This window comes from Anomaloglossus baeobatrachus, chromosome 5 (assembly GCF_048569485.1).
Source record: "Anomaloglossus baeobatrachus isolate aAnoBae1 chromosome 5, aAnoBae1.hap1, whole genome shotgun sequence".
Lineage (NCBI taxonomy): Eukaryota > Metazoa > Chordata > Amphibia > Anura > Aromobatidae > Anomaloglossus > Anomaloglossus baeobatrachus.
This window is the reverse complement of record NC_134357.1, coordinates 80,997,408-81,019,593: the sequence shown is the minus strand read 5'-3', so window position 1 is coordinate 81,019,593 and position 22,186 is coordinate 80,997,408. Positions and strand designations below refer to the sequence as shown.

General features: G+C 47.8%; 1 protein-coding gene across 4 annotated transcripts in view; it reads right to left on the bottom strand.

Annotated features, from left to right (window-relative positions):
* ATE1 (arginyltransferase 1) overlaps positions 1–22,186 on the bottom strand; it is a 188,355-nt gene that overhangs the window by 90,354 nt on the left and 75,815 nt on the right. For 2 of the 4 annotated variants that reach the window (XM_075348636.1, XM_075348638.1), the window contains exon 7: positions 20,774–20,902. In XM_075348636.1, coding sequence (XP_075204751.1) covers positions 20,774–20,902 — 129 coding nt within the window. Of the gene's footprint in view, positions 1–15,693; positions 15,823–20,773; positions 20,903–22,186 lie in introns of all 4 variants that reach the window. The other 2 variants (XM_075348637.1, XM_075348640.1) reach the window with 1 other exon arrangement.

The following is a 22,186-nucleotide window of genomic DNA, read 5'->3' as shown; positions in this document are numbered from 1 at the left end:
AGTGTATGAGAGTGCAGTGCGATCTTTCTCTCGCCCCATGGACTTGAATGGGTGCGACAGAAAGAATCTCGCATTACAGTCGCAGCATGCTGCGATTGTTTTCAAGGTCCAATTAGGGCTGAGAAAATAATCGCTCATGTGCGCTGACACACAGGCTAGAATTGGTCCGAGTGGAATGCGATGTTTTATCGCACTCCACTTGCACTGTTTTTCTCGCCGTGTGGCTTAGACCTTAGTGTGTCAGAATTGTCTTAGGCTATGCTATGTGTACACATTATTCATTTGGTGCAGAAATTTCGGCACCATTTCTGCATCTCTTGGCAGGAAAAAAAACGCACATTTTTACACGAGTTTTTGATGCAGATTTTTCCCACTCTTTAGTATCAGTGAAATCCGGAGCAAAACCACTGAAAGAATCAAGATGCTATAGATTTAAATCTGCACCAAATCTGCAGGGGAGAAAATAAGCACGAGACTTCAGGATTCTTGTTCACCCTGCTGGTACAGTGGAACCTTGGTTTACAAGAATAATCCGTTCTGGGAGTGTGCTTGTAAACAAAGTTACTCGTCTAGCAAATCAAAACTTCCCATAGGAAATAATGCAGGCTCAGACAATTCGTTCCACAACTTGTTTAATGTCCCATCCTGGTCCCCTATTGTGCTGTGCCAACACACACACACACACACACACACACACACACTATGCTCACCTTGCCCTCCGTTTCCTCGGCGGCCTCCTGGTTCTTGTAGTCCACAGGTATGTGTATCCGGTAACCATCACGACGATGCGGGAGCTGCCACTGTCAGCATCAACGTCATACACAGGAGCCGCTTGCCTCTGATTGGTCAGTGCGCTGCCTTTGAGAAGCGCTGACAGCGGAAGTTCCTCTATCGTCGCGATGGTTACCTGATACATATCATGTATCTGTGGACTACAAGAACCAGGCGGCTGCCGAGGAAACGGAAGGTAAGGTGAGCATATGTGTGTGTGTGCGTGCGTGTTTGTGTGTGCGTGTGTGTGCGTGTGTGTGTGCGTGTGTGCGCGTGTGTGTGTGTGAGAACTAAAAAAAGAGGGTCAGAGCGTGGTGAAAGTACGGAACCGGATGTGTGTGCGGTGAGTATTTGCTCATACGGCAAAGAATGCTCGTAAACCGAGTTACAAATTTACAGCAAGCTTTGCTCGTATAGCGAATTATTCGCACAGCAAGTTACGTGTAAACCGAGGTTCCACTGTATCAGGAAATTGGGACAACTCTGCACAGAAAAAAAAAAAAAAAAAAAGTGACAAATCTGCATGTGCACAGGCCCTTACTTAAAAAAAAAATACAATCGGTAAACCAATGATTCAGACCACAAGTAGTTACAATGAAGTTCATGAACATCCCACCCATCTTAAAAAACAATCATTTTAAAAATGTCAAGGTCACGTATCTGTAACCCTGATGGTTTGGGATTACCACTAAACTGCAGGGTAGCAAGTACTTTACATCTGTTTTATAGCTGCGGGGTCTTTACTGAAGGGTTAAATGGGAGTGAAGAGTGTGGTGGGGGGGGATGGAGAGCAGCATTCCATCACTCCGCTGGCCGGCTTCCTCGCACATGCTGTTACTGCACAATGTCAAAGCTGTGATTGTCCCTTGGAGCTGGAACGCGCTGAGCCCGGTGAGCTTGCCTCCTGCATTTCCGTTTCACTGGCGGGTGGCTGTGGTTTAGAAAGCACGCAAAGTGTACCCCTGTAAAGGAGGGAGGTGGGGACGGCTGAGCTAATGGAGTACAGGAGAACAGAGGGTCGCTTGTTCACCTTCTCCCGGCGAGCTCCACAGTGCACTAAATGGAGGCACAGAAACCAGGCGATATTTAAAGGTCTCGCCTAACCACAGATCCAGCATGGAAGACAGGGACCAGAGTGTCCTGGAATAGCAGAAGAAAAGGCACTTGAGGAAAATGTTTATTTAATGTTCGTTTTGTTGAGACGGTTGCAGATTTACAGCGCGGCTAGAGGGGAAAAAAAAATATGGTTTGTTTAGTATGGTCGACACAAACTATCACAGGGGACAATGATCAGGTCCAGACTGACCAGCAATGACGAGGCCACACTGGCTGCAATCCCTCAACTGAAGTCATTTCTCTGACATAATGTGCTATTTGATAAACAGTACATCAGGGTAAAGACAAACATGAAAGCCCCCAGACTGAAATCAACATGTAACCATTCCTCCAATACTAGTCACAGGTGCACAGGTGCCCCAAATGCCGCAACAAGACCCCCCCTTTCTATGTAAGATACAGGGCAGTGAAAAAACATTTCAAAGTGTTATCCTTTATCCACAACTAGAAAAAAAACATAACTTTCAACCAAAACCAGCGCCATAACTGCATACAGCATATACAGTGTGTCCACCCATATCCTGTCCACCGCCATCAACTTAAGAACGGCGGCAGCTATAGCCATAGAAGTGGTGTCTAGGTATAGTAAAGTAGCCATGCGCTACACAATGAAACCACCTATAGCACCACTTGGTGGAAAACAACGGAATCCGCAATTTTATCTCGAAAACAGAACGAGAGAGAAAAAAAGTGAATTCAAAAGTTGTAGGGCATCATCGATTATCATCAATGCGACAAATCTGCAGGTAAACAATGAACATGTGTTTTTAGTGCACTCCTACAACCGAAATGCATAAAAACCGCATATACACCACACCTATGAATATCAGTCTTGTCAAAGGCAAATACCAAAAAGTATCAAAAATAAAAGGAGCTTCGAGTAAAGCACGACACACTAACAAAAGAACAAAAACCGCAGAATAAAAAAACACAATAAAATGCATATTAAAAAAAACGCACACAAAACCACATGTAAAAATCTGCAAGTAAAGGGGGCTTTACACGCTCCGACATCGCTAATGCGGAGTCGTTGGGGTCACGGAATTTGTGACGCACATCCGGCCGCATTAGCGATGTTGCTGCGTGTGACACCGATGAGCGATTTTGCATCGTTGCAAAAACGTGCAAAATCGCTCATCGGTGACATGGGGGTCCATTCTCGATTATCGTTACTGCAGCAGTAACGATGTAGTTCGTCGCTCCTGCGGCAGCACACATCGCTCCGTGTGACACCGCAGGAACGAGGAAGCTCTCCTTGCCTGCCTCCCGGCCGCTATGAGAAATGAAGGAGGTGGGCGGGATGTTACGTCCCGCTCATCTCCGCCCCTCCGCTGCTATTGGGCGGCCGCTCAGTTACGCCGCACGGACCGCCCCCTTAGAAAGGAGGCGGTTTGCCGGTCACAGCGACGTCGCCGGGCAGGTAAGTATGTGTGACGGGTCTGGGCGATGTTGTGAGGCTCGGGCAGCGATTTGCCCGTGTCGCGCAACAGATGGGGGCGGCTACCCACACTAGCGATATCGGGACAGATATCGCAGTGTGTAAAGTAGCCTTTACTCAATTTAAATAATAATTGCCAACATGGTGAAGACCTTCTATATCAAAAACTCACCAAAAGCTCATCGTAGGAACGTGGCCTTAGAAAACAGATACCACGTCACGAGTACGATCGTCAGCACAAATATCAGAGGATGTAACATCAGCAGTGCCGCTCCCCCCCAGTATGGGCATCCGCAGTGTTGCTCCCCCCCAGTATGGGCATCCAGAGTGTTGCTCCCCCCCAGTATGGGCATCCGCAGTGTTGCTCCCCCCCCAGTATGGGCATCCGCAGTGTTGCCCCCCCCCCAGTATGGGCATCCGCAGTGTTGCTCCCCCACAGTATGGGCATCCGCAGTGTTGCCCCCCCCCAGTATGGGCGGCCGCAGTGTTGCTCCCCCCCAGTATGGGCGGCCGCAGTGTTGTTCCCCCCCAGTATGGGTGTCAGAAGCACTGTTCACCCACAGTATGGGTGTCGGCAGAGCGCTTACCACCAGTATGGGCATCCGCATTATTGCTCCCCCCCAGTATGGGCATCCAGAGTGTTGCTCCCCCCCAGTATGGGCATCCGCAGTGTTGCTCCCCCCCAGTATGGGCATCCGCAGTGTTGCTCCCCCCCAGTATGGGCATCCGCAGTGTTGCTCCCCCCCCAGTATGGGCATCCACAGTGTTGCTCCCCCCCAGTATGGGCATCCAGAGTGTTGCTCCCCCCCAGTATGGGCGTCCGCAGTGTTGCTCCCCGCCAGTATGGGCGTCCGCAGTGTTGCTCCCCGCCAGTATGGGCGTCCGCAGTGTTGCTCCCCCCCAGTATGGGCATCCGCAGTGTTGCTCCCCCCCAGTATGGGCATCCGCAGTGTTGCTCCCCCCCAGTATGGGCATCCACAGTGTTGCTCCCCCCCAGTATGGGCATCCACAGTGTTGCCCCCCCCCCAGTATGGGCGGCCGCAGTGTTGCTCCCCCCCAGTATGGGCGGCCGCAGTGTTGTTCCCCCCCAGTATGGGTGTCAGAAGCACTGTTCACCCACAGTATGGGTGTCGGCAGAGCGCTTACCACCAGTATGGGCATCCGCAGTGTTGCTCCCCCCCAGTATGGGCATCCGCAGTGTTGCTCCCCCCCAGTATGGGCGGCCGCAGTGTTGCTCCCCCCCAGTATGGGCGGCCGCAGTGTTGTTCCCCCCCAGTATGGGTGTCAGAAGCACTGTTCACCCACAGTATGGGTGTCGGCAGAGCGCTTACCACCAGTATGGGTGTCGGCAGTGACAAAAAAAAGTAGCCATTTATCTCCAGTGCTGCTGCCCGGTACAGAGATGGATGTTCAGGCACTGTCAGATATTGTGGGCACCTTTGCGGCAGCACGGAGGCGGTGGCGGCGCCATGCACATGGCCGTGTGCACTCAAACTCTGCACTTAAGTGTTTACTCCCTCAGGGCAACTTGTAATCTAAATGAGGATCTGCTGGAAACCAAAAGATCCTCATTAGCAGCAAATCAGGTTGGTGATTACATTTCACACAAGATCTCGGGGTGGGGGGGAATAAAAAAAAGAAAAGCAGCTGGAATGTGATTGGGTGCTATGAATAAACATTCCTAGTCTGTGCAGACACACCGTTACACGTGACCGCTGCCAGAACCCTGCATATTGCCTTCCAAAGAAAACTTTTAGTAGGCACCAAAGCCCAGCGGCTGGCATCCAAACTGCAAAAATGCACAAATAAAAAAGAAAAGAAAATCCCATCTTAAATCAGAAAACTAAACTGAGGCCAATAAGAGGATATGGAGGCATTAGCACAGTGTTCCAGGGTATGAACGAATGGATAAATCACACCCGGCAGACTTGTCAGCTACATTTCGTCCAACTCGGTGCATGAGGATTTTCCAAAACAGTGAGATTTCGCCTATGGATAGGATAAGGAATATCTTATTGATTGCAAACTAGATGATGGGACTCCGCAGAGCCGGTCTGTATGGAGCAGAGGGCCACCATGCACTTCGGTTCCAGGCACTATTCAGATGGGGCTCTGCAGAGGCTTGCGCTCCCAGGACTGCTGGCACAGAGATTAGAGAGTTACCCCTATTTTTTTTCAAAGGGGAAACTTACGGGAAAACCCCCATCAAAGAGTTATTCCCAAAAAACTATTTTTTTTCCCATTAGTATCTCATGGACTGGGAATAACTCACTCCCATTAACCTTAAGAATCACAAGATTTTGCTAAGGCTAATTTCACACATCAGTTTTTTTCCATCAGGCACAATCTGGAAAAAAACGGGTAAAACGGATCCGGCGCCGGATCCGTTTTATACCCATTGATTTGTATTAGCACCGGATTGTGCCTGATGGCCTTGCGTTGCATCCGGCTTTTGCCGGATTTGGCATAATTGATTAAAGCAGCGGCTGGAGGGAACGTATCTTGTAACGTTTTTTTGTCCAGCAAAAAAACTGCATCGCGCCGGATCCGTTTTTTGACGGATCAGATATATTGAAACCGTCAAAAAAAAAGGATCAGGCACATCAGTTTTTGCATATTCTGCGCCGGATCCGCTGCATCAGGCACACGCCGGATTGTGCCTGATGCCAAAAACTGATGTGTGAAATTAGCCTAAGAGGAACTTTCAACAATGTAAAATATTTGTAAGCACCAAACAGAAGATGTCATACACTAAGTGATTGAGAATTATCATGTGCTGACCAATACCTGTGCCGGAGAGCGGCACTTGCCGTTTTGAGCGCCAACCACCAGCCCTTTTGGACTGTTTTCATGCAGGTACCATAACCACAGGAGTACAGAGACTATCTGTGCGCTGATCGTGAGGGCAAGATGAGTAAGTGCTGGGGACAAGGGCTTCATTTTAATATCAGGACATAGTTTACACACCGGGGTATATAAATACGTGACTTATATTTAGATTATTTGCTATGTGTTTATGGCTTAGAGCAAAAAAATTTAAATAAATGGTATGTCAGGAATGCAGAGCTGGAAATTACTCCAAACAGCCTTCGTCTCACTGATGCAAAGAAGGGAATTTTGTTTACTTACCGTAAATTCCTTTTCTTCTAGCTCCAATTGGGAGACCCAGACAGTGGGTGTATAGCTACTGCCTCTGGAGGCCGCACAAAGAACTACACTTAAAAGTGTAAGGCCCCTCCCCTTCTGGCTATACACCCTCCCGTAGGAGTACGGATTCCTCAGTTTTAGTACCAAAGCAAGAAGGAGGAAAGCCAATAACAGTTTCAAAAACAAATTCAATCCGATAACAAGATCGGAGAACTTAAGAAACAACATGAACAACATGTGCACCCGAGAAACGAAACCCTAAGAACAAATAGGGCGGGTGCTGGGTCTCCCAATTGGAGCTAGAAGAAAAGGAATTTACGGTAAGTAAACAAAATTCCCTTCTTCTTTTTCGCTCCTAATTGAGAGACCCAGACAGTGGGACGTCCAAAAGCAGTCCCTGGGTGGGTAAAAAGATACCACATGAACGGGCTGTCAGACAGCCTCTTCCTACAGGTGGGCCACCGCCGCCTGAAGGACCTGTCTACCTAGGCTGGCATCTGCCGAAGCGTAGGTATGCACTTGATAGTGTTTGGTAAACGTGTGCAGACTCGACCAGGTAGCCGCCTGGCACACTTGCTGAGCCGTAGCCTGATGCCGCAATGCCCAGGACGCACCCACGGCTCTGGTAGAATGGGCCTTCAGTCCAGATGGAATCGGAAGCCCAGCAGAACGGTATGTGTGAAGAATTGGTTCCTTGATCCACCGCGCCAGGGTGGATTTGGAAGCTTGCGATCCCTTATGCTGACCAGCGACTAGGACAAAGAGCGCATCAGAACGGCGTAGAGACGCCGTGCGAGAAATGTAAATCCTGAGTGCTCTCACCAGGTCCAACAGATGTAAACCCTTTTCAAATTGGTGAACTGGATGCGGACACAAAGATGGCAAAGTGATATCCTGATTGAGATGAAAGGAAGAAACCACCTTGGGAGAAAACTCTGGAATTGGACGCAGTACTACCTTGTCTTGGTGAAACACCAGGAAGGGAGATTTGCAAGATAACGCCGCTAGCTCGGACACTCTTCGAAGAGACGTGACCGCCACAAGAAAAACTACCTTTTGTGAAAGCCGAGAAAGGGAAACCTCTTTCAAAGGCTCGAAAGGCGGCTTCTGGAGAGCAATGAGAACCTTGTTCAGATCCCAGGGTTCCAATGGCCGTCTGTAAGGAGGAACGATATGACAAACTCCTTGGAGAAACGTGCGTACTTTAGAAAGCCGTGCCAAGCGCTTCTGAAAGAATACGGATAGCGCGGAGACTTGACCCTTAAGAGAGCTAAGCGACAAACCTTTTTCCAACCCAGACTGCAGGAAGGAAAGAAAAATTGGCAATGCAAATGGCCAGGGAGAAAACCCTTGAGCCAAGCACCACGCTAAGAATATCTTCCACGTCCTGTGATAGATCTTAGCTGAGGATGGTTTTCTAGCCTGTCTCATTGTGGCAACAACTTCATGAGATAAACCTGAGGCCGCTAGGATCCAGGACTCAATGGCCACACAGTCAGGTTCAGGGCCGCAGAATTCAGATGGAAAAACGGCCCTTGAGACAGCAAATCTGGACGGTCTGGTAGTGTCCACGGTTGGCCTACCGTGAGATGCCACAGATCCGGGTACCACGACCTTCTTGGCCAATCTGGAGCGACGAGTATGGCTCGATGGCAGTCGGACCTGATTTTCCGGAGAACTCTGGGTAACAATGCTAGAGGTGGGAACACATAGGGGAGTCGGAATTGCGACCAATCCTGAACCAAGGCATCTGCCGCCAGTGCTCGGTGATCGTGAGACCGTGCCATGAAAACTGGGACCTTGTTGTTGTGCCGTGACGCCATCAGATCGACGTCCGGCGTCCCCCAGCGGCAACAGATCTGCTGAAACACGTCCGGGTGAAGGGACCATTCTCCTGCGTCCATGCCCTGGCGACTGAGAAAGTCTGCTTCCCAGTTTTCCACGCCTGGGATGTGAACTGCGGATATGGTGGACGCTCTGCTTTCCACCCACGTCAAAATCCGCTGGACTTCTTGAAAAGCTTGGCGACTGCGTGTTCCCCCTTGGTGGTTGATGTACGCCACCGCCGTGGAATTGTCCGACTGAATCCGAATCTGCTTGCCTCCCAGCCATTGTTGGAAGGCTCGCAGGGCAAGATAGATTGCTCTGATTTCCAGAACATTGATCTGCAGGGTGGACTCTTCCTGAGTCCACGTCCCCTGAGCCCTGTGGTGGAGAAACACCGCTCCCCACCCTGATAGGCTCGCATCCGTCGTGACCACTGCCCAGGACGGGGGAAGGAACGACTTTCCCTGTGACAATGAGGTGGGGAGAAGCCACCAACGCAGAGAGTCCTTGGCAGTCTGAGAGAGGGAGACAGTCCTGTCGAGGGACGTCGATTTCCCATCCCCTTGGCGTAGAATGTCCCATTGTAGAGGGCGCAGATGAAACTGCGCGAACGGGACTGCCTCCATTGCTGCTACCATCTTTCCTAGGAAATGCATGAGGCGCCTCAGTGAGTGCGACTGGCTCTGAAGGAGAGATTGCACTCCAGTCCGTAGCGAGCACTGCTTGTCCAGTGGAAGCTTCACTATCGCTGAGAGAGTATGAAACTCCATGCCAAGATAAGTCAGAGATTGGGTCGGGGTTAGATGAGACTTTGGAAAGTTGATAATCCACCCGAAACTCTGGAGAGTGTCTAGTGCCACCTTCAGACTGTGCTGGCATGCCTCTTGAGAGGGTGCCTTTATAAGCAGGTCGTCTAGATACGGGATGACCGAGTGACCCTGCGAGTGCAGAACAGCTACTACTGCTGCCATGACTTTGGTGAAGACCCGGGGGGCTGTTGCCAGACCGAAAGGTAACGCTACGAACTGCAGGTGTTCGTCGTGTATGACGAAGCGTAGGAAACGCTGATGCTCTGGTGCAATCGGCACGTGGAGATACGCATCTTTGATATCTATTGATGCTAGAAAATCTCCTTGAGACATTGAGGCTATGACGGAGCGTAGGGATTCCATCCGGAACCTCCTGACTTTTACGTGTCTGTTGAGCAACTTTAGATCCAGGACGGGTCGATACGATCCGTCCTTTTTTGGGACCACAAACAGATTGGAGTAAAAACCGTGACCTTGTTCCTGAAGAGGGACGGAGGTCACCACTCCTTCCGCCTTTAGAGCGGCCACCGCCTGCAACAGAGCATCGGCTCGGTCTGGTGGTGGAGAAGTTCTGAAGAAACGAGTTGGCGGACGAGAACTGAACTCTATCCTGTACCCGTGAGACAGAATATCCCTCACCCAATGGTCTTTGACGCGTGACAGCCAAATGTCGCCAAAGTGGGAAAGCCTCCCACCGACCGCGGGTGTGGGAATCGGAGACTGCAAGTCAGGAGGACGCCGTCTTGGCAACGGTTCCTCCGGCTGTCCTTTTTGGGCGTGACTGAGACCTCCAAGAATCTGAGCGTCTCTGGTCTTTTTGAGTCTTTTTTGACGAGGCGAATTGGGACCTGCCCGGTCCTCGAAAGGACCGATAACCAGACTGACCCTTCCTCTGTTGGGGTTTGTTTTGTCTGTGTTGCGGTAAGGATGAGTCCTTACCCTTGGAGTGTTTGATGATTTCATCCAAACGCTCTCCAAACAATCGGTCACGAGAAAAAGGCAAATTGGTTAAGCACTTCTTGGAATGAGAATCTGCTTTCCAATGTCTCAACCACAGGGCCCTACGCAAAACAACGGAGTTGGCTGACGCCACTGCCGTGCGGCTTGTAGCGTCAAGAACAGCATTAATCGCGTACGACGCGAATGCCGCCATTTGCGAGGTCAATGGTGCTACCTGCGGGGCAAATGCACGTGTGACTGAGTCGACTTGCGCAAGCCCGGCTGAGATAGCTTGGAGTGCCCATACGGCCGCAAAAGATGGCGCTAATGACGCTCCAATCGCTTCATAGATGGATTTCAGCCAGAGCTCCATCTGCCTGTCAGTGGCATCTTTAAGTGCCGCTCCATCTTCAACTGCAACCAAGGATCTAGCTGCAAGCCTGGAAATTGGAGGATCCACTTTTGGACACTGGGTCCAACCCTTGACCACCTCAGGGGGAAAAGGATAGCGTGTATCTTTAAGCCGTTTAGAAAAACGCCTTTCAGGATAAGCGTGGGGTTTCTGGATTGCGTCTCTAAAGTCAGCGTGGTCCAGAAAAGTGCTTAATGTACGCTTAGGGTATCTGAAATGGATTCTCTCGTGCTGCGAAGCTGACTCCTCTACAAGAGGAGCTGGTGGGGAAATATTTAACATCTTATTGATGTTAAATATAAGATCATTAACTATGGCGTCACCATCTGGTGTATCTAGATTGAGAGCGGTCCCAGGATCAGAATCCTGATCAGTTACGTCCGCCTCATCACCCATAGATTCATCTCGCTGGGATCCTGACCATTGAGATGAATGTGAAGGCCCGTCATAGCGAGCCCGCTTAGGCTGCCCGGGGCCATCGTCCGAGTCAGAGTCTTCACCCTGAGGTGTATGTGCCCGTCCCGGAGCTTGGAGGTAACTCAGCTGAGGGGGACCAGGGGGCAATGATTGCACAGTGTCCGTGGCCTGAAGTACAGGCCTAGCTCGCAATGTGTCAAGAATTTGTGACATAGTGAGAGACATTCTGTCAGCAAAAGCTGCAAACTCAGTTCCTGTCACCTGGACAGCATTCACAGGTGGTACACCCTGGGTCACGTCCAGCAGAGGTCCCGACTGTGCAAGCGCCGCAGGGGCCGAGCACTGCACACAATGGGGGTCCGTGGAGCCTGCCGGTAGAAAAGTCCCACATGCGGTGCAGGAAGCATATAATGTCTGTGCCTTGCCCTTGCGTTTTACGGACGACATGCTGCTGGCTCTCTGCAATGTGAGAGAGTCTATAGCCAAAGGGCGACCAGCGCTATGCAATACAAAGTATTTGTAGAAACAAAATACTAAGAATACTACTGGCACAAGAGGGGGTGAGCCCTGAGGGCTGCTTACCGCCCGCTGAATAGCGGGTAAGAGGCGCAGAATTCCTTGTCTGGGTCTCCCCGGCTCCCCTCTGCAGCTCAGCGTGTCAGCAGGAATGGCTGCCGGCGTCTGTGGAGAGGGGCGGTCCGTGGGAGTTCCTAAACAAAAGTGCGGGAAACAGTGTCCCCTCTGTGCCGATTGTGAGGGCTGGAGTATGTAAAAACGACTCCAGCCCTCGGCGCTGATGCACTGACCAGCGTCCCGCCCCTCTCCTGACTGGCAGGTCTGGGGGCGGGAACGAACGGAAGCAGGCCGCAAAAGCCGGGGACTCGAGTTATCAGCGCGGCCGCCGTAAAAGCGCGGCCCGCGCTGAAGTCCCCGGCGCAACACAAGTGCCAGCCGCGCCGTAGTCCCAGCGGCCGGCGCGACCGATTCCCAGAAGTGTGCCTGCTTCAGCGAAGCTGAATGAGGCCATGGCACAAGCGCCGCAGCGCTGATGTCCCCGGCGCACTACAACACCCAGCATGCTGCGGTGTGAGCGCCAAATGCACGGGGACACAGAGTACCTTGAGGAAGCAGGGCCATGTCCCTGATGTACTCCGCTCCATCCAGCATCTTCTCCAGGGGCTGTAGATGGAGCACGGTCTCAGTGCCTGGAGACCAGTAAATCCCACTTCACCCAGAGCCCTGTAAAAAGGGATGGGGAAGGAATCAGCATGTGGGCTCCTGCCGCCGTACCCGCAATGGGTACCTCAACCTTACAAACACCTCCGACATACAGTGGGGTGAGAAGGGAGCATGCTGGGAGCCCTGTATGGGCCCTCTTTTCTTCCATCCGACATAGTCAGCAGCTGCTGCTGACTAAAAACAATGGAGCTATGCGTGCGTGTCTGACCTCCTGCGCACAAAGCTAAAACTGAGGAATCCGTACTCCTACGGGAGGGTGTATAGCCAGAAGGGGAGGGGCCTTACACTTTTAAGTGTAGTTCTTTGTGCGGCCTCCAGAGGCAGTAGCTATACACCCACTGTCTGGGTCTCCCAATTAGGAGCGAAAAAGAAAATATCTGTCTGCATTTTTAAAGGGTTGTAATCAGCATGGAGAAGGCAGAACTGGAATGAAGGGGACTGTCAGTAACCCAGTAGGATACAAATTAATGATGAAGAGGCGATATTCCCACAGTAAACCGCCTAAACATAAGCGGCAGCTCCGGAGACTTCTATTATACAGTTGATATTGCCGGGAGAAGTGTCAGTAGTCAAGGTTTCCTGAAGGTTGCCCAAGTCACAGACGGGTTGGATTTAGTGATGAGTGAGCACTACCATGCTCGAGTGCTCGGTACTCATAACTAGTGATGAGCGGGCACTACCATGCTCGGGTCCTCTGTACTCGTAACTAGTGATGAGCGGGCACTACCATGCTCAGGTGCTCTGTACTCGTAACTAGTGATGAGCGGGCACTACCATGCTCAGGTGCTCTGTACTCGTAACTAGTGATGAGCGGGCACTACCATGCTCAGGTGCTCTGTACTCGTAACTAGTGATGAGCGGGCACTACCATGCTCAGGTGCTCTGTACTCGTAACTAGTGATGAGCGAGCACTACCATGCTCGGGTGAAGTAGTGATGAGCGGGCACTACCATGCTCAGGTGCTCTGTACTCGTAACTAGTGATGAGTGAGCACTACCATGCTCGGGTACTTGTAACTAGTGATGAGTGAGCACTACCATGCTCGGGTACTCGTAACTAGTGATGAGTGAGCACTACCAAAATGGCCCAATTAAACAACATAAATGCATAGCACGTGGATGTCATTGTGTGATGTACTGTTTCATGGGTAGAAGAAGCTAAGATTATTTTTTTAGTTTTTTGCTATATGTGAAAAAACGGATGCAACAATATTAAAAAATGATACATACAGGGGGAAGGATCCAGCTCAGATTCTAAGGATTTGAATAAAAGGCATTTCTTTATTTCAACTTTGTTAAAAACAATATATCCAAAAAGGTATAATGACACCGGCTGATAACACTTACAGATGGTAGATGATGTTTTTATATCATCTACCATCTGTCAGTGTTATCAGCCAGTGTCATTATACCTTTTTGGATATATTCTTTTTAACAAAGTTGAAATATAGAAATGCCTTTTAGGCCTCCAACACACATCCGTTAAAAACCGCGCGTGCCGCGAGACACATTTTCCCTGCGTGTTGCGTGTGGTAAGTACGTGTCTCGGGTACGTGCGGTCCACGTGTGCTCTCAGTGTGCTATCCGCGATAGCACACGGAGATCCGGTAATTTGCATACTCACGTGGTCCGCGCTGCTGTCCAGGGTTCTGATCTTCGGCTCCAGTCCCGCCCACTCCCCGCTGATGCTGCTTCCGGCCGAGCGGAGATTAGCGCCCGTGACAGCACGCCCACCTGCTTTACACGCTCATAACAAGCGGCGGCCGGCAGGAACATTTTGCAGCGGAAGAATCTGCGGGGCTGGTGGAGGGGAGTATGTGTTTTTTTATTTTTAAATTAATGACACGTGTTCTCCGACGCGCGTCACATGGAACCGCATCCCCACTACATCCGTGTGGTACGGGTGCGGGCCTTGTGACACCCGTGCTGCCGGAGAATATGTGGACATGTCAGCGTGAGAAAAACACGGACGCACATAAGTATGGAACGTTCCGTTCCAAAATACTTGCGTGTCCAAACAATAATGAAAACATAGGTCCACTCCGGGTCTCCATGCCGCCGGTACGTGAAAAAACTGCCAAACACGTACCGGCGGCACGCATGTGTGTCTTAGGCCTTATTCAAATCCTTGGAGTCAGAGCTGGATCCTTCCCCTGCTTGCTTCTTGTCTATATACAGCTGGCTGCCGTAAACCTTGCTGGGACCGAGGATACTTATCTGGAGGAACTAATCAGGCTGACTTGCACTGTGATGAGTGGTTCAAGTGTTTGGTGTCTACAATTGTTTAAAAAATGATACATGGAGCAATACTGGGTCAAGACCCTGATTTATATTATTAAAGAAAAAGAAAAAAAAGAATGGATGTGTGAAACTGGCTTTAAAGCACCAGTCCAGTGTTTAGTTTTTTTTTTCCCACCATTGGAGTGGGCTTTTAATCTAAGGTTCCTATCCCAGTCTTATACACATCCTCAGGGTTTCCACTTTTATATGCATTGCTCCCATCGATCGCAGGCACTTTGTGACCTGTCAGCATCTCTAGTGTTTCATGGAGCGTGTCGGAGGTCACAACTCAATACAAGTCTGAGAGCCTCATTCTGGGTCTCATAGACTTACATTGGGAATTTGTGAACTTGTGACGTAACAGAAGTTATGGTCAGCAGATGGCACCGCAGGAGTGGAGCGATGATGATGATAAAATGTGAAAACATCAAAAGACAAGTATAAGGCTGGGGGCAGGGACCTTAGATTAAAAGCACCACTCCAGGGCGGAAATAAAGAAAAAAAAAAACAAAAAAAAACAATAATGCTGGACTGGTGTTTTAATGCTGTGATAGAAGCAGAAAGAGCAGCTTCGTTCAGTGTCAGGAGAGAGAGCTGCTGCAGAGACAAGACTTTCCGAAAACAGGGCGTCATTTCTCTTTTGATGCAGAAGGGCGATTATGCTTCATAATCCCTTCAAAAACAAAAAAAAAATACTAGAATACGTAATAAATCCATTCTTGATGTTCATTTTTCACAGATACATCGGAGATTTGTGTCGGTGCAGCACAATGGTACCGATGGTGCTCAGCTCAAGATAAATACAGTATATATTGACTTTAATATTAATACAAGAAGCTTTACCTCATATTAGTGGGTGTACGATTATTGGCCAAGCGACAGATTAGGTAGAGGGCATGCCAAGCTTGTGAAAGACTACATTTCTTAATCCTTAGTGACTGAGCACGTTGTTCTTTGGCCTTCCCTGCGTCATTTTACTCCTATAGAGCTACCGAGGCCTCATGAGAGAAATGAGTCATCAGCAAGAGTGCGTAAAACCTGATCTGGACATCCTCAGAATGTACAGAAAAAAGTACCATAAAATATATTGTAAAAGCCGTCGCGAACGGTTTTATACACCTTACAGGAAAAATGTGACTCATTAGCCATGCTACACATAGAGCAATGTGTGAGGGAAAGGTCAGTCACGTGAATGCACACATCCATGAGGAACCATGGAGAAACCAAACAGGAAAGGACACAAAAAGAAGTAGATGGAATAAGAACACAACACATACACTGATAGCACAAGGGCAATACCTCTTCAGGTCCACATTCATAAGGAAGGTCCTTGTGCACGCTCATCTGGTACTTGGTGTAAAGAGCGGCTGAAGAGTCGAAGGAAGAGGCAAATTCGGGGTCCTCCATGGAGACCGGAACTAACTTGACCTTCAGGGGCAAGGGAAAGTCAACCTTAGCTACTGAACAAACACAATGACTCACAGCGCTTCTGAAAATTCCCCTATAGATGCAATGGACAGGCTTGGATAATGGCCACCTATGACAATGGGAATAAAACATATGTGAATAACGATCCCATATAAATCTGAAAAGAGGGACTGCTCCAGCTTCCTCCATTCTCAGATGTAATGCTGCGAAACACTGAGGAAAGCAAATACAAGATGTCTTTACACCACATAATCAGAACAAAATCATATTAAAGCTGGCTGCATACATCACATTAATGTTGGCCAAACTGATTTACTGATGAGACTGAGCGACTCCGAGAGAATGATTGGGCAGCTGGATTTCAACATGCCCGATCCTGTACTTCATTACAGAGATACTACTTTTCCTCCAGCTTTCTTCTTTCTCAACAATGAGAACAAGAGCGTGCGTGTCCCTCACCAAAGGTGTCTGGCCACTTTTATATGTACAAATACATATTACTCTATGTGATATGATTGTAAGGTTTTGCAGGGAAATATGGGGTAAGGTGAATCAGCGTAGACATGCTTTCAAAAATAGAAGGGTTAATAGTTTATTTTTATCAATTTTACAAAATGCAAAGTGAATGAACAAGACAAACTTAAATCAAATTAATATTTGGTGTGACCGCCCTTTACCTTCAGAACAGTATCATTTCTTCTATCTACACTTGTACACAGTTTTTGAAGGAACTCCGTTTGAAGGTTGCTCCAAATATCTTGGAGAACTAACCACAGATCTATGGATGTAGCCTTGTGCAAATCCTTCTGTCTTTCATGTAATCCCAGACAGACTGGATGATATTGCGATCAAGTCTCTGTGGGGGTTAGATCATCACTTACAGTAGTTCTTTACCATGAAGATAGTTCTTAAAGACATTGGCTGTATGTTTGGGGTCGTTGTCCTGATGCAGAATAATTTTGGAGCCAATTACACACCTTGCTGAATTTATTAGATGATGGATAAGTATTTTTTTGCATTGTGGACACCACTAATCCTGACCAAATCCCCTACAGTTTGCTGAAATGCAGCTCCAAACTTCCCATGAACCTCCACCATGCTTCACTGTTTGCATAGACTCATTATTATACCACCCTCCTAACCTTTGGAGACCAAACTGCCTTCTATTATTGCTAAATATTTAAACTGTTGACCTATCAATCAAAAATACCTGCTATCATTTTATGCAACGTTAATGTGTTTTTTGTGCATAGTTGAGTCATTTGGCCCTTTTCATGTAAAAAAATATGACTTTTTGGCTTCAATTTTTCCATGAAGACCTCTTTGGCCGGTATATGGGCTGGGTCACCCTGGTAAATGTGCATTCCGAACTGATGGGACAGCTGGACCTCACGCCATTTCATAAGTAAGCATGAAGTGTTTTTCATCTGTTAGACCAAATTTCCTTGTCCAAACACTGTCTATGGTATTCAATGTTGTCCAATTCTTGGTGGGTCTTCAAAAGAGCTTGAACTACACATCTTTAAACTTTGAAATCTTTGCCTAAAAGACACCTTAGTGATGCAGTATAAATTACCTAGCTTGTGTTTTGCTGTGCGCAGTCTACCCACGATATACATGACCTTTGACATGAGACTGTCTTTTACAACCTCACCATTGTAGCAAATTTTGGCTGTTCTTCACCCAGTTTCAATCAACATATGAAAAGGATGACCACTATCACCTGTTTTATATAACGGATTACTTATATACCTACCTGCCTATAATCTTGCACAAACTCAGGAATTTTGTAAGTGTACCTACAACAATTGATGCTTTCTGAAATTGATTAGATTTCTTTTTTGTGAATTCACTTTGCAATTCGTTAAAAAAAACCCAAAACACTAATAATAATACCTCTATTTTTGCAAGCATTCTTATTCTGTAGTAGGTTTTCCACAACTGCCTGAAACTTTTTCACAGTACTGAATCCACTACATTCAGTGGGTGTTATGGCGTTTTTAGAGCCAGCGTTTGTATAAAATACAGCTCATTCCAAGTTTGGCTACTGCTGGAATTTTCAGTAAAAAAACAACAAAACCACACAACAACATTAGAAGAAGAAAAAAAAAAAAGATTACAAATGTAAAAAATAATAATAATAAAAAAAAAAAAAAAAAAAAATACTTCAATTAGTCAGGGTACAATGTGTAGCCTGTATACTGTATATACAGGGTGGTCCAAAAGTAGGTGGACAGTATGTGTAATAGGGTAATCAAACATGGTGAAAAGTGAAACTGACTCAGTTGCCCTTAGCAACCAATCAGATTCCACTTTTCATTCTTCACAGACTCATTGGAAAATAAAAGGTGGAATCTGATTGGTTGCTAAGGACAACTGAGTCAGTTTCACTTTTCACCATGTTTGAAAACCCTATTACACATACTGTCCACCTACGTTTGGACCACTATACACACACACACACACCCCTATACGAGCAAACCCAGGTAGGATGGGGCGCTTCAGCTTTATGAACAGTGCACATGTGAGAAGTGTTTGGAGCCATCAGGGGGACAGAGACCCCCCCCCCCCCAGCTACCTGCACAATATTTCACCCCTGTCACATGTTGGCAAACCAAAACTGTAGGCACGCTTTAAGGGATTTTTCCCCGGTGGATATGGCCTGTGTGTCTGACAAGGGTTGGTGCCACATACACTGAAGTGAACAATGGACCCTGACCACAGATGTATCCAGCCTGAGGCGGAAAGGAGCGATGGCCATGCATGTGGACATCACAATTTAAAGAGTAACAGCAGTTTTAATTTTTATTACATAAAACCAATAGTACACGTGAAAATAAGAAACGCACTCGGGAATTCAGAATTCTGAAAATGAATGAGCAGTCCTGGCCGAGAAGGAAGCAGATAAGAAATATTACAAGGCTGCTTATTTGCACGTGTACTGTAAAAGGGAATTTGTCAGCAGGTTTTTCCTATGTATTCTGAGGACAGCATGCTGTAGGTGTTAACACAGATTTCAGCGATGTGTCACATGTCACACTGTGTACTGTTGTTTACTTAAACTGAAGGTTTTATCACCCAATGATTATCATTGCTGTGACTAGTTGCCTCCTGCTTAGTAGTCCAACTCCATCTCCTCTCGTGATTAGCAGCTCTCTGTCTATAGACACTTTATATAGAAAGTTGTGCTGTGGGCAGGTGCAGCTACCTCAGCTCTGCTGTATTGACAAATGTAAAAACACTGTCAGAACGTCTCCACCAAGTAATGTAAGTGATACATGGTTGGATTCAGGATCTCTTTTTTGACATCATGCTGCTCTTAAAAGAGATAGCAAAAACCTGCTGACAGACTCCCTTTAATTTATAAAATAAAAATTGAAAAGACTTATACTTTAAAGGGAATCTGTCACCAGGTTTTTGCTATGTAAGTTGAAGTTCACACAGAAAATTCAGGGATGCCTGTCTTGTCAAGGTCCGATCTGTAGTTTCTATGTATGTTTATTTATGCAGCAGGACCTTTGTTGCTCAGACTACAATGTCAGGTGCACGGCAGTATGGCAGGCGCCCTCCTCTGATTGTACATTGACAGTGAGGTGTCAATCTCTATACAGAGCCTGGGTGTGGGTGGGACAGCTCTCTGGTCTCTGCTGCATTGCTAAATCTACACATTCAGATTGTGGCAGAACACCTGTACCCAGTAATCTAAGTGATACATCATTGGTTTCAGGATCTCTTTGTCTACATCATGCTGCTCTCAGATGAGGTTGCAAAAAAACTTGCAGATTCGTAGGCGTTATGACAAAAAAACTTGCTCGGTTTCATCTTGACGAGTAAACAGTAGCAGAATGGAATCAGTACATAATAAAAAAAGTGAATATTAAGTAGAATTTATTATTTTGCCCCTTTTTTTTACCTATTATGGCAATCCAGAAAGGTTTTGTTTAAAAAATGATCACATATTCCTAAACTCCAGACTATTGCTGAAAACTAGGCAGAAAGTCAGTGTTCTGCAACCAATCTGTTAAAAAAAACGACAAGTCCCAGCATGTACACGAAATGCATAAATTCACAACTAAGAGGTATCCGCTATACAAAAAGCAATAGTTTTCCTCTCTGTGTGCCACTCCAGATGGAGAATAAAATGAAACGTGGAACACGACCACAGACATTCCAATAGAAAAAAAAACTAGTTGCAATATATAAAAGCACAAATATCAGAAAGTCTCATGTACTTCACCTGCCTGAAGCTACAAGACATTGCCCAATATGAACCCACTGGCCAAAAACACCAAAGGCAGCATCTGAGGAGCCGAGCGACTGAACCGGAACAGCACAGAAAGCAAATGTCAAAATTATAAAAGTCTAATCTCATTTACTCCTTAAAACGGAGGTGGGCACCGGTCCCTACACTGGCAGAGCATTAGCATAATGTACCCACGACATGGAAAGAGACTGGATGCTTTTGTCCTGCCCTAGGTACGGAGCGATGAATATCGCAGGGTTGGCGCCCTGTGAAAAGAAGTGAAGAAGGTCACTGCCCATTTGAGCAGAACATCGAGATCCTGTTTAGATTTCTTTGCTTTTTCGGCCTGAACATTTGTGATTCTCGCTGGCACACAATTACCCGCCGGCTCCAGGAATAGCAGGCTGGTGTGCGTCTGAGGGCTTGATCAGAAACCAAATCCTGTGTGTGGAGCCATCTCAGGCAGCTCACAGCGTGTCCCGGAGTGTCTGCCGCACAGGGAGACATCAACGAGTCCCAGGACGTCAAGGTCTTGTGAAGTGCTGGGGGCTGGCGGTGCTGTATAGGTCTGAACCCGCTATATAAGTGACAAGGTCAAGGAAAAATCAACGCAAAAAAAGCTTTCCTAAGAGCCCTATGCTGCTGTAACGCTCTCCTATCCATGTGCCTGCACGTTGTATTGGTGCATTGTGTCGCCCGTCCTCTGACCTGGCTCACGGTCGGCTTGTCAGGCGGGTCCTGGTGAATGGTCGTCTGATAGCGCTTATATACTTGGTAAGACTCTTGAAACGTCACTTTGAACAGCGAGCTGGGAGGACAGGACCTCACAAGTTTCACCTTCAAAAGGAGTGGAAAAAAGAACAGCCATTACGGCACCTACAAATAAGAAGACAATGGGACACCCCAGACGGAGGAGGAACACCAGCTATATACAACGCCGCCATACTGGAAAAAGAAGAACATTAGAAGGTTGTCTCCCCATAGACAGCAGTGGCACATTGCTCGGACAGGTCACCAATATCCGGTGGGTAGAGGCTTGATGCCATGCGATATGTACAGGAAAGGGCTGAACCAATTAGTCTCCCATGCGGTCTGCTCAGCTTCCTTTGGTGGCAGTAAGGTCAGCCTATACCAAGGAATGGTCAACATGGCAGCTAAGCAAGCACAAAGTAAACTAGTGATGTCCCAAATTGTGGGAATCCTAGTGGATCCCTGATGAGCGGACTATGGCCACACAGCCAATCTATATGCCACTAATGTCTATGCAGAGGTGGCCACTTGAAGAATGAACACATTGCCAAATTTTAGACTTAAAAGGGGTTGTCCACTACTTTTATACTGATGGCCTATCCTTGATGGCACCCCCGCCGATCAGCTGTTCTCAGTGCTGGCAGCGACAACAGGTGGCCCGATTACGGTCGCAGTCGGTACTGCACATCGGCCTCCCATTGATTAGAATAAGAGGAGGATGTGCAATACTTGGCTGCGGCCACCATCAGAAGACAGGGCAGCTCCGGAACTGAGCATTTTTGGCGGCCAGCTACAGATGCCGGCACCAAGGACAGCTATACGGCAGGGGTGCCGGGTGTAGAACCCCAGCCAATTAGATATTGATGGCCTATCCTTAGTGTTAAAGTAGTAGACGACCTCTTTAAAAGGTGTTTCCAGCTGCAGCTCATTATAAAAAAAAAACCTGTGTTCTTTATTCAACGCCTCGGGGTCCAGCGTTGAGCCTCTGGCGCTGGTCTCAGAATCTAGCATTGGTTGCGGAGCTGACGACACATGTACAATCAATGAGCGAGCTCCGTCTACAGAGAAAAGCCTCCGAGCTCACCGTGCTGCCCGGCTGTGGACGTGATATCAATGGCGTGGACCCGGAGCACTGAATAATGAACAAACTGCAGGAGGAATTAAGATTTTCTGAAAGATACACTACTTGAAATTACTTTTTTGCCAAGAATCTTGTCTACTAAAGCCTGAGATCGGGAATATATGATGTGGGCACTTCTCATTCTCTTCTGGAAGAACAGTGCCACTAAGAAGAGCACAGTCTGCTGGCCGTGAACACTTTGCTTAACAAACCCAACCGTCTCAATGTGGAAAGAAATGTTTGAGGGACGA